Consider the following 13934-nt stretch of genomic DNA (forward strand, 5'->3'; position numbering starts at 1 on the left):
GATACCTCCCACTGACGCCAACCTATCACAAATCCAGAGATGGTAACTTGCCCTTCAATATATTCTCTCTTTCTGTTACCCACCATGCCTCAACCTCCGCTAATTTCAAGTTGCCGCCCCTCGTACATCACTTGTCATTCAACAACATCTTTGCCTCTGTACTTCCGCTTCGACTGACATCTCTGCCCAGCCTCTTTGCCTTTACATATGTCTGCCTGTGTCTGTATATGTGTGGATGGATATGTGTGTGTGTGTGTGCCAGTGTATACCTGTCCTTTTTTCCCCCTAAGGTAAGTCTTTCCGATCCCAGGATTGGAATGACTCCTTACCCTCTCCCTTAAAACCCACACCCTATCGTCTTTCCCTCTCCTTCCCTCTTTCCTGATGAAGCAACCTTGGGTTGTGAAAGCTTGAAATTTGTGTGTGTGTTTGTGTGTTTTTTATTGTGTCTATCTACCAGCGCTTTCCTGTTTGTGTGTGTGTCATTTCAGGTATTTTAGGTGTCTTTCCTGTTATCTGTATAAGTAGAAAAACTTTATTAGTGTTTCCACTGCCTTAATGATTGGAAAAAAAGTAATATTTTATGAATTTATGACGTAAAATTAAAAAGAGTGTCACATTTTTCCAGATTGTATATTTGAGACGCTTCTCCCTGTTGCGCACACTTAATATGGATGGGAATCCATGTGCAGACATAGATGGCTTTGCTGAATTTGTTTATGCTTGTCTACCAAAACTGGTGTACTATCATTACCGTTATATTCACCCCCGTGATAAGGAATTAGCACGGGAGAAATACAGGTATAGCTTGATTGCATAATAAAAAGCACTATATCAATCACATATTGACTTGTGATGACCTGTAAGTGAGCAGCTTTTACTCCTAATATATATTTTATATTTAACAATGTTATGAATAGGATAGACAGCTATTTCCCATAAAGATGACATGTTGAGTTGCAGACAAGCACAGCAAAAAGGCTGTTACATATTGAGCTTTTGGCCTTCTTCAGAAAGGAAAACAGACAGGCAAACACATCTCATGCATACACGATCGCTATGTCTGGTCGCTCAGCCTGAATGAAACTGTGTTGCACTGAATTGAAGCTGCAATCGAGAGTGGGACAGGGAAGGGGGAGAGATAGCAGGTTATGGGTGGGGGAGAGAAGTCAGTGCAGTGTGGTGGAGTGTACAGGGACTAGCTGGTAGCAGGGCAAGGCTGCCAGGCATATCATCGAGATGCTGTGGACGTGTGGGGAGGGGGGGCATGAAGCAGAAAAAGAGAGGAGCCGAAAAGGGAAAAAGACAGAGAACTGTGCACAGTGAGGATGAGGGGAGTTGAATTGGGAGGAGGCGATAGGACAGAGGGGGCAGAAACTGTTGGGTAGAGGATGTAGGGACAGTAGATTACTGTAGGTTGTTGGGTGCAATGATCTTGGGAGTGGAGAATGTCTTGCAAGAATAACTCACATCTGCGCAGTTCAGAAAAACTGATGGTGGAGGGGAGGATCCAGATGGCTTGAGTAGTGAAGCAGCTATTGAAAATGAGTGTGCTATGACCAACAACGTGTTGTGCCACAGAGTTGTCCACTTTGCTCGTGGCTACAGTTTGGTGGTGACCATTCATCCTGGTGGACTTTGAGGACTATTTTGTAGGATAGGTAGAAGGTCAGAGTACAAAACTGTGTCATACCAATTACCAGTGCATATATTGTCAAAAAAATTTTCTTTAAATTAATTATTGTCACAATGGTGAATAGACATTTTTAAGCATATTATGACTACCACCATTCATGTTCCTTCATTTTCTATTTACATTTCCTTCTGCTTCTGAAGATTTAGTTACTTTATACTTGTGTATAATATAGCATGTCAAAAAATTATTTTGACATGCCATATTATTCAGGTAGAGGATACAGAATCTTCAGAGAATAATTAGCTAGATTTTGTCACAGGCTTTGCCACAGCTGATGTGTTAATTCTATTGCCAGAACTGTCAAACTTTAAATTGTCAGTGAAGTTTATCTTACTTGTGTAAAAATTATATAATATACAGTGTTCACCAAGTCAAGTAGAATCATTAATGTCTTCAGCTAATGAAATTTGTGAATTTAAAATAACTAATATCCATTGTGTGTCATCCATTTTTTTTAAATTTCAGCTCATTATTCATGTCTATAAATGTAGCATCCCTTTTATCACACACACACAGGAACAGTACTTGTGTATCTGTTTCAGTGATACAATTGTAGCACTTGAAAAGACTGAGGCAGAGGCACAGGTTCACATTGAGCAGCAGAGAGAAGAAGAGCAAAAATCAGAGCTATATTCTGCAGCATTTGTTGAGCAACTAGACAGTGACCAGCTTTTCAACTCATTGTATGAAGGTGATGAAGAGGGCAAGGCACTCTTGAAAATAGGAGATGAAGCAATGGAACTCTATAACAAGTATCCTTTCTCCCATTCAGGGGAAAAGTCCTGCAATTTCATATATTTTTGAAATTGTTCTGTCGTAAGCAACACATATGTGGCAGTCTCTCAAAGACTTTTACTTTAAAGTTACATTTCTTGGTGTTTCATTACAACCATATTTACATTTTATGTAAACTAGTATGTGCAACCATGCTGGGGGATGGCAACACAAGTTTGTTTTGAGCATGTTGGTAGCCAGGCAAGAGACAGAAGTTTTGTGCTCTCTCACAAAAGAGTGATGTAGACTGAAATAAAACTTAGTTAAATAATGATAACTAATTAAATACATGTATCAGTGTGTTTTTCAAGCTTACAATTAAAGGTTTCACTGTCTTACGTGTATTATTCCAGAAAATGTGAAAAGATCACGAAGTAGGGTTACTGTCGTATTTTTGTTTACGTTTTGACACAGTAAACTTAAAGAACCCCATTTAATTGTTCTTTTTTTCTTTCCAGCAAATTAAGTATAGCATATCCTTCATTTTTTAATTGTTATTTACAAAACACATTATAAATTTAATTTGCTGAACCTAGAAACTTTGCACATAATAGCTTTGTTTACTTACAGTTGTAAGTATGCCTAATTTTCATACACATGTTTTCTTGTTTTTCAGTAATTTAACTGACTTACTCTCACTAAAGTATTAGTTTTACTGTGAATAAAAAGTGCCTGATTTGCTGTAGAATTTTTAGCTCTAAGATTTGGTGTGATGAATGCAGTTATTTATTTATTTATTTATTTTTTCATTTGGATCACTGTAGAGGCATGGAAATTGGGAAAGTGAATCAGACTCATCAGTGGTCTTGTAGGATATGAAGTAGAGATAGGAAGACAGTGGCACAGGAGGGGAAAATCGCTGCCCCTCAGGCTGAGTTAAATCTGGCTAGGAAAGTCTTGGACAGGTTAAGATGGTGGTGGTGGTTAGTGTTTAACGTCCCGTCGACAACGAGGTCATTAGAGACGGAGCGCAAGCTCGGGTTAGGGAAGGATTGGGAAGGAAATCGGCCATGCCCTTTCAAAGGAACCATCCCGGCGTTTGCCTGAAACGATTTAGGGAAATCACGGAAAACCTAAATCAGGATGGCGGAAGACGGGATTGAACCGTTGTCCTTCCGAATGCAAACAGGTTAAGAAGGGAGAAGTGGAAAGAGAGGTGGGAAGTGGAAACAGGTAACAGAAGTAACAGGATCAGAACTTCATTAGACAGCTTTGTGTTGAATTTAAAAAATAACTTTGACCCATTCCTTCAGTTAGAAACTGATGAGCCTCAGGCAGAGGCAGTTGTAGACAGGGTACAACAAATTTTCAGTAGACAATTGAATAAAAATGTAGGGAAATCAGCAAAATGAAAGAAAGTTTTGTTGTTAGGTAGTTCTCATGTCAGAGGTGTAGGCCAGCTTCTGCAGGATGAATTAGGATCAGACTATCAGGTCACCAATTTTTTTAAACCCAATGCTGGTCTGGGTCAGGTGACAGAGGGCTTAGGTTCACTCTGTATAGACTTCACCATGGAAGACACGGGTGTTATTGTGGGTGGGCTGGGCAACAGTATTGACAAACATCGTGGGTACAATATAGAGCTGATCTGGTAAAGATTGCATTAACATAGAAATATACCAGTGTAGAGTTTGTGTCTGTTTTGAGACACCATGGCTGACCTCATGTAAACTCTTGTGTCAGAAGAGTTAATTTGGAGTTGGAACGGCCTCTTGGGTCATGTGCAGAGTCACATATTGGTGTGGTTCTTGTTGATTCTCTCAACAGGTGAAGTTATACTGGGCTTGACCTACACTTCAACAGGAAAGGGAAGGGTAAGCTGGCTGTGCTAATAGCAGGAATTTAAATGGGAGGGGGGAGGCACTGCCATGACTGGTAAAATACAAGTGGTTACAGTTGTTGGAGCAGCACCTATTTTAGGATAGGTAGAACAGAAAGAAGTTAAGTTCTAAGAAAGGTCAGGATTAAAACGACTGTTCAGTTTGAGAAAGAAACTAAACAGCATAATGCTGGCTCATTGGATCAGCAAACACAGCTGTTGGTTAAATATTTTCGTCAGTGAGCAGAAATTTTATTTCCACCGAGTTTTATCTCAGTCATTGTGAAATGCCAACTGTCCTTAGTGCATCAGAACATTCAACGGCCAAGAAGTAAAATTAATGAACCACCTATCTGTATTGATCAATTAGAGTCATACAACCCAGTTGACATAATCTGCGTCTCTGAACATCATGTGACCATTGGTATAGACATGTCAAGTGTTGCAGAATTTAGATTAGGTTCTCACTTTTGTAGGACAGAAATGGAGGACGGAGGAGTTGACACATTCACCAGGAATTACTATAAGTTTATTAACATAGACATTCATAAATTTTGCCTAGAGGAGCATATGGAAGCATGTGCAACAGAAATAGAATTTTATAATAAATCATTCATAATAGTATGTGTGTATGGGTTAAAAACAATACTTTTAAGCTTATCATAAATCACTTTGAAACTCTATTGGCCTACAGTAAGAACTCACTGCAGTCAGTAGCATTGTCATTCAACTTAAATCATACTGTTAGGTTTCCAATTAGAGTAGCTAAGAGCTCAAAGATGGCCATTGATAATATTTTTATAGAAATTTGTAACAAACAAAATTAATTATAAAACCACTAATTAGTAGCCTCTGAGACCATGTTATGCAACAATATTTACTAAATCTGAGTTCAAAAGGGTAGTCATCAAGTCAGAAATTGATTGTTTTAGGAAATCACAACATCCTTTTAAGTAAATTAGAATATTATGGTATAACAGGAAATGCTGCAAAATGGTTCAAATGCTATCTGAGAGAAAACAAAGGATGTCAATAGAAAAAACGTGTATTAAGCTAGCAGGCATCACCCAACTGGGAACAAGCAAATGTGTTGTGCCCCAAGGTTGCATTTTAGGGACCTTACTTTTCATCAGTAACATTACCAGAGCCAAGTTTGTTTTGTATTCAAATGATGAAAACACTGCAATAAGTTGTAAATCCAGTGTAGCCTTAGAAAAGTCAGCTAATGAAATTTTCATCAACATTAATAAATTGTTCCAGCCAATTCTCTGTCACTAAACCTTGAAAAAACATACTGTATGCATTTCAGAACATGTAAAAGGTTTCTTGTTGTATATACCTGAAATATGATGACAAGCAGATTGAAGAAGTTGAGAGTGCTAAAGTCTTGGGATTTCAGCTTGATAATAAATTTAACTGGGAGGAGCATACCACAGAAGTGGTGAAGTGCCTAAACAAATCTATGTTTGCTATGCAAATGTTGTCAGACATAGATGACACAAAAATAAAAAAGTTTGTGTACTATGCTTACTTTCATTCCATTACGTCATACGGGACTATTTTCTGGGGTAAGTCATCAAGTCAAGCTAAAGTTTTCTGAGCTCAAAAATGTACAATACAAATTATTTTTGATGTGAACTCAAGAATGTTCTGCAGAAGGCTGTTTAAGGAACTGGGGATACTAACTACTGCTTCCCAATATGTTCATTCCTTAATGAAATTTGTCATTGAAAATATATCTTTTCTTTCTTCAAACCAACAGCTCAGTTTGTGGAATCAATACTAGAAATAAGATGATTTACAGTCACTTATTTTGGTCTAGAAAGGTGTCCACAATTGAGGGACACACATTCTCAATAACATACCAACAGCCATAAAAAGTTTAACTAATAATAAGAATATAATAGAGGGAAACATTCCACGTGGGAAAAATATATCTAAAAACAAAGATGATGTGACTTACCAAACGAAAGTGCTGGCAGGTCAATAGACACACAAACACAAACATACACACAAAATTCTAGCTTTCGCAACCAACGGTTGCTTCGTCAGGAAGGAGGGAAGGAGAGGGAAAGACGAAAAGATGTGGGTTTTAAGGGAGAGGGTAAGGAGTCATTCCAATCCCGGGAGCGGAAAGACTTACCTTAGGGGGAAAAAAGGATGGGTATACACTCGCACACACACACATATCCATCCACACATATACAGACACAAGCAGACATATTTAAAGACAAAGAGTTTGGGCAGAAATGTCAGTCGAGGCGGAAGTGCAGAGGCAAAGATGATGTTGAATGACAGGTGAGGTATGAGTAGCGGAAACTTGAAATTAGCGGAGATTGAGGCCTGGTGGGTAACGGGAAGAGAGGATATATTGAAGAGCAAGTTCCCATCTCCGGAGTTCGGATAGGTTGGTGTTGGTGGGAAGTATCCAGATAACCCGGACGGTGTAACACTGTGCCAAGATGTGCTGGCCGTGCACCAAGGCATGTTTAGCCACAGGGTGATCCGCCTCGACTGACATTTCTGCCCAAACTCTTTGTCTTTAAATATGTCTGCTTGTGTCTGTATATGTGTGGATGGATATGTGTGTGTGTGTGTGTGTGTGTGTGTGTGTGTGTGTGTGTGTGTGTGTGCAAGTGTATACCCATCCTTTTTTCCCCCTAAGGTAAGTCTTTCCGCTCCCGGGATTGGAATGACTCCTTACCCTCTCCCTTAAAACCCACATCCTTTCGTCTTTCCCTCTCCTTCCCTCCTTCCTGACGAAGCAACCGTTGGTTGCGAAAGCTAGAATTTTGTGTGTATGTTTGCGTTTGTTTGTGTGTCTATCAACCTGCCAGTGCTTTCATTTGGTAAGTCCCATCATCTTTGTTTTTAGATATATTAGCTAATAATAAAGTTGAAAAGAGTTTAAAGAATTTGTCGATGAGACCAGTTACATGTACGTTGTTAATTTATCAGATAATGTGAATAATGCTTACAGTGTGAATTATGTACAAATTTTGTGCAGCATTGTGATTATTGTAAATAAGTCCTGTAAATTTTTTATTTTTTATTTTATTTTTTATTTGATGATGCCTGGCTACAATGGCCTAAGAACTATTGTATACACCTAAGAGTATTGAAATTTAATACTTGGTGACAAATTTTATATACTTTTAAATGTAAATTTGCTTAAGAATCTTTTATTAATATTATTTATTTATTTATTTTTAACCATTCCCACAGTCACAAGGCCAATTTCATTTGCGAGGTGTGGAAGGTACGTTAGCATGTCTGTTCTTATTTTGTTAATATTTACTGTGTATTCTTGTGTTCTGACATCTTCCATACCGCAAAGGGTCTTTTGTTAGGCAAATAAAGACTGTACTCTAGTGCGTCCCAGTACCCACACCTGTGCTACATGTAATGTGATACATATCTGATATTCATCATGAGGGACAGTGGGTATCAATTTTTGTCATTTCTGACTGAACTATACATTACCTAATCAGGAATCAGATGGTGTTGCAAATACTGAGCAAAGGAAGCAGTATCCACTGTTGTCCCCTATGGTATCAGTGAATGGAAACAGGATCATACTACTCACTGGTTTGTGGTTTGGTGTCTCAATTGTTAAGTTTCAGACCAATTGGAGTACTTGCTAATTAAATAATTCAGTACCCAATACACTAAGACAACCAGATCACAAAATATTCAGACATTTTTCTGAAATCATGTGAATTTTAATTTTTAATAGCCAAATAGTAAAATATTGTTTTATTCATATCAAACTATAAAAAGTTTATGCACAAATGATGGATTTAACATGAATAATGACCACTTAATTGTTTTGCAAATAACATAATTTTTCATATTCTCCATTTAAATCAAAATTGTAATTACATTTGGAATTATTAACATTGTTACTGTTATTTTTATTTTTATGGTTTTTCTCTAGATAACACTTGAAAACATTTATAAAGTAAATTATTTGTTGTATGTGCTTTTCGGTGACTAAAAAATTGACGTGTAAAAAACATCACCTCTGTATTGTGAAACAGCTTTGGTCACTTTTATATCTTTGCTCTTCTTGGCCTAACATGTTTTGCCCTATACATCAAAATTGTAGAAAAAATACAATTTGCAGTTTCAATCTCTTTGAACTGGATTCTAAATTATAATGTATCAAGTTCTCAGATACTTGACAAAAAAAAGAAGGTATATTAAGCAGTTCATTACAAGCATGTAAATGTGAGAAAAACTTTGACATAAACATAATGGAACTGCCCAAGTCTGTTTTTACTAAGTAGGAAAAAAAGAGACAGTTGACTTTCTAAACGTGAAATGTGTCTTATGTGTATTGGGCACTAAGTAATTTTGTAAACACTATAACATAAAACAAACAGACATTTGCAGATACAGTGGTAGCTTTCTGGACTCACATTCGAGAGCACAATGGTTCAGACCCACACCGACCATCCTGATTTAGATTTTCCATTATTTCCCTAAATTGCTTCAGGCAAATGCTGGATGGTTCCTTTAAAAGGACATTGCTAACTTCCTTGCCCAACCTTCCATACTCCGATGGGACTGATGGCTTCGCTCTTTGTTTGGTCCCCTCCCTGGAATCAGCCAACCAACATTTGATATGGCATAAGAGAATTATTAGTTAACTAATTAACCAATGCTAAAAACAGATAGATACAGTTAGCACATAAGTTTTTCACAAGATTGTTGAAAAATAGAGGTTTTTTTTGCATTTGGCATAAAATGCTTTAATGTGCATTTACCAGTGTTTCTTACAGAAGTTAAGAACACAAATTATGGGCTTTTTCACCCCCCCCCCCGACCCCCCCCCCACCCCCCACCCCAAAAAAAAAAAAAAAGAAAAAACATAGTTACCACTTCAGTTCCTTGAAAAAGTATTAGTTTTGGAAAACAAACATTATCACATTCAAACCTGAAACCTGACTTCACTTTCACATGCTAGGTACCATGTCTCTGGTAATAAATCATATAATTATCTAACTGTGGAAACCTGAGGTTGCAATATGTGGGCATCAGTCTGCAGCTGTTTGCTGATGATGCTGTGGTGAAAGGGAAGGTGTCAAAGTTGATACAAGATGACTTAGACAAAACTTCTAATTGGTGTGATGAATGGCAGCTAGCTCTAAATCTACAAAAATGTAAGTTAATGCAGATGAATAGGAAAAATAAACCCATGATTTTTTAGTACTTCATTAGTAGTATGTTGCTTGGTACAGTCATGCTGATTAAATATCTAGGCATAATGCAGCAAAGTGATATGAAATGGAATGAGCATGTGAGGCTTGTGGTAGGAAAGGCGAATGGTGGAGCTTGGATTTGTTTGGAAGGAAAGTGTGGTTCATCTCTAGAGAAGACTGATTACAGGACACTAGTACAATTTATTATTGAGTGTGTCCAAGAGTTTGGGATCCACACCAGGTCAGATTAAAGGAAGAGATCAAAGCAGTCCAAAGGTGAGCTGCTAGATTTGTCACTGGTAGTTTTGAATGACATACAAGTATTACATAGATGCCTCAGGAACTCAAATGAGAATCACTGGAGGGAAGGCAATGTTCTATTTGAGAACACTGTTTAGAAAATTTACGGAACTGCCATTTGAAGCTGACTGCAGAACACTTCTACAGCCTCCAACATCCATTGCACATAAGGACTATGAAGATATTAGAGAGATTAGGGCTCGTATGGAGGCATATGAACAGTCATTTTCCACTTGATCTATTTGTGAGAAACAGAAAGGAAATGACTAGTAGTGGTTCAAGGTACCCTCCACCATGCACCATATGGTTGCTTGTGGTATATATATGTAGCTGTAGAAGCCAATATTTTTGGTTGCAAGGGAGTCTTTCCTGTTATCAACCATTTTTGGATCAGTCATTAAACAGTTATGGCTGAGTACAGAGAACTACTGAAAAATGGGGAGGGGGAGCGCCCACAAAAGTAGCTGTTATAAGTGAAGCACACCATTGAGATAGGAATATGGTTAAGTGGTTAAGTACATGAAAAAAACGACACCAGAATGCAGAAGCATATAATAGTAACTAGAAGGAAATATGATAAAAACAAGATCCTGATGAGGAACAGGTATCTTTACAGCATCTGGTTCATTGTTGCTAACAAGATAATTTGTAGGCTCATTCATTCATGGGAGTGGTAACACAGTGACAACTATAAATTTAAGCTAAGCAAATTTGATCTTGTACGTCATAAATTAAGGCAACAATATTATGAAAAGGAAAGTGGCTACTCACCATACAGCGGAGATGATGAGTTGCAGATAGGTACAACAAAAAGACTGTCAAACAAAGCTTCCAGCCAAACAGGCCTTCATCAGAATAGAGAAAAAAAAAACACACACACACACACACACACACAGCCTTGAATGATCAGTGTTCACACCACTGACCTCATGTTCTTGTTGCTGGTGGTTAGAAGTGACATCTAAGGCCACCGTCTCTAGCGTCTCTAGTAGCAGCTGTCTTGGCCATTAATGTGATGGAGAGCACCACTGGCCCTTCTGTAATGTTTGCTGCCATTGCAATAGAGTGGGCTGCAATTGGGGGTTAGGTGGCTGGGGCACCGCCAGCAGTGGCAATGACACTGCTAGAAGATGTGAACCTTGTACCCATTGGGAAAACTTGCGATGTGTTCGCAGAAGTTCTCAGAAGCGCTGCCTCCCACCTCTGATGTGGTGGTCTTTCTGTTGCGGTTAATGGGAATATTGTTGCTGGATGCCTTGCCCTTCATCTTGTGATTGTTGTTGGGCAAGTTGCTGATGAGTGTCATGATCATCTTGATGTATGATACGTTTTAGTGCAGATGAGGCCTTATTCAAATCTTTCAGTTGTAATTCTCGCTGTTTATACATTTTGAATTGCAGTTTGTTTGTCTCATAATGTACATAATATAAATCATTTGATTCAGGAACAGGAGACATGTCAACATTGTGGTAAAATGTCACCATAAGCATAGAATAGCTGGTGTTAGCAAACAGCATAATAACAATAAAATTTTGTTATATATACATACAGCAAAATCTAACACTTAACTACCCCTTTTTCAAATTATCATTTCATCCTCTATGAATTCTTCTATTGAATAGTAGTATTTCTCCCACAGAATCTGCTGTAGTGTTTTAAAATTTCTGGCTTCATATTACACATGTTTTTGCCCATTAACTTGTTATATTGTCATCCCAGTATACTGTGGAGTCTATGCATATCATTTCAAGTGGTGTTTGGGTAGCATAAAGTTATTTTTAAATCTCGTATTATATGTGTGGTTAAAATGATCCTCCCCAAACTAATTTTGGTCTGCTGTGTAGGAAGATTATAATTTCATAAATGTATATGGAGGGAACAGTGTTAGGATATGTAGTTTCCAAAATAATAGGTGACACAAGACTCTGTGTGCTGTGCAGTACATGTATATTGGACAATTTTCTTTCACGGTTTCAGTTTTCACACTACCTGAACTCCCCCAGGAAATAATACCATATCTAATAACAGATTTGGAGTAACTATGAGAAGCAATTTTTGTTGTACTCAAGTCAGTGCAATTTGCTAGTATTTTCATTGCAAATGCAAAACTGCTTAGTTTATTTAACAGGAAGTCAATATGTGTATTCGAGCCTAAGTTGTTGTCCATATTTAGTCTTAGTCCTTACACACAGCTGGTCCGAATCATGCGTGACAAACAGAATGCAAAGGTTGTGCTGAATAATTTAGACAGCGTCAGAAAGGTATAAAATTTAGTGGCTAGGGTAAAAATCACAAAGGGAGTCACAAAGGGTTCAATTTTGGATCAACTCCTATTCCTTATGCATGTGCATGACCCACTTAACAACAAGTAAAGTTGGTACTTCCTGCAAATTATACTAATGTTATAATAAATTCCATTGGAGAGAAAGTAACAGTAAATAATGTTTTCCAAAGAATTATTAAGTGCCAGAATGAGATGAGACGAGGTACTGGCGGAAGTAAAGCTGTGAGGATGGGGCGTGAGTCTTGCATGGGTAGCTCAGATGGTAGAGCACTTGCCCGTGAAAGGCAAAGGTTCCGAGTTCGAGTCTTGGTCTGGCACACAGTTTTAATCTGCTAGGAAGTTTCTCTGAAAATGGACTCTCCCTAAATTCTGAAAAAAAGCACCATACATTGAGTTCTGTACAACAATTAGAGTCATACCAGCAGTTGAAATAGCACATGAGCAGGAGTCAATACATAGGATATAATGCTCAAAATTTTTAGGCATACATATTGATGTAAACTTGAAATGGAGAAAGCATATTACCGAGCTGCTCAAACAATTAAATTCAGCTTCTTTTGCTCTTCATATAATTGCTAATCTTGGTAACAAACATATCAACCTCCTGGCATATTTTTGCAGATTTCCACTCAATAATATCCTATGGAATAATTTTCTGAGGTAACTCATCACTTAGAAAGTACTGATTGCACAAAATTGAGCAGTAAGCATAATATGTGGTGTTCACCCAAGGACATCATGTAAGTACCTCTTCAAAGAGCTAAGAATCTTATTTACACCATCACAATGCATATTTTTGCTAAGGAAATTCATCATAAATAATTCATCACAATTTGTGAAAAACAATTATGTATGTAAGGTACAACACTAGAGATAAAAATGACCTTCATTACCCATTATTAAAGCTGTCAGTGGCTCAGAGGGCTGTCTTGAGGGTGCGGTGCCATCTCTCCACCAACTCATTGCTTTGTGGGTGATAGGCGGTAGTGTGTATTTTTTAATACCACAGATATTGCAGAGGATGGTGAAAAGGGATGATTCAAACTGTCAACCCTGATTGATGGTGATAGTGGTCGGGCACCCAAACCGAGCGATCCACGAGCCAATGAAAGCCTTGGCTACCATCTCAGCAGTAATGTTAGGGAGAGGGACAGCAAGACAAATGGTTGATAGTTGATAAGATATATCTATGGCCCTCCGAAAGAGGAAGAGGCGCGATTAGATCAATATGAACGTGACGGAATCGTGCTGCGGGAATGTAGAACTTGCCCACAGGCAGGGAGCTGTGGTGGCTGATCTTGTTGCACTGGCAAGTGATGCAGCTGCATGCCCAGGTTTGACAGTCCTGTTTGATATTCTTCCAAACAAAACGTTCTGACACAAGACGTGTGGTGGCTCAAACGCCCGGGTGGGCTAGGTTATGCAGGGCGTTGAAAACCTATTGGTACAGACCGGGTGGGAGCTTAGTGTGTAGGGTGCTGGTCAAAGAATCACACCACACCTGAGGAGAGCCTGAGAATCTTCGTCAGAAGCTTGGAGGGAGGCCAGATCGGAATGATCAACGATGTGGGAATCAGCACTGAGCCATGAGAAGAAATCTGCAGCAACGTTATCTGCACCCTTGATGTAACGGACGTCCGTTGTGAATTGAGAAACAAGGTCAAAGTGGCGGTAACATCAAGGGGTGGCTCCTCAGGTGGGTTGCAGAATGCTTCTGCCAGTGGTTTGTGATTGGTGAGGACGAGAAATGAATGTCCCTCGACATCGGGGCAGAAATGTTTGATTGCCTTATAAACACCAAGGAACTCTCTATTGAATGCAGAATATTTTCTCTGAGCCATAGATAGTTTCTTGGTG

The 13934-nt window shown here is 38.5% G+C and overlaps 1 protein-coding gene across 1 annotated transcript in view; it reads left to right on the top strand.

The window, feature by feature from the left end:
• The window catches only part of LOC126456020 (dynein regulatory complex subunit 3-like), a 172198-nt gene that overhangs the window by 57409 nt on the left and 100855 nt on the right, over positions 1–13934 (top strand). Inside the window, exons 3-4 of the mRNA XM_050091778.1 lie at positions 629–801; positions 2239–2448. Coding sequence (XP_049947735.1) covers positions 629–801; positions 2239–2448 — 383 coding nt within the window. The remainder of the gene's footprint in view (positions 1–628; positions 802–2238; positions 2449–13934) is intronic.

The sequence above is a fragment of the Schistocerca serialis genome, chromosome 1, assembly GCF_023864345.2.
Source record: "Schistocerca serialis cubense isolate TAMUIC-IGC-003099 chromosome 1, iqSchSeri2.2, whole genome shotgun sequence".
NCBI lineage: Eukaryota > Metazoa > Arthropoda > Insecta > Orthoptera > Acrididae > Schistocerca > Schistocerca serialis.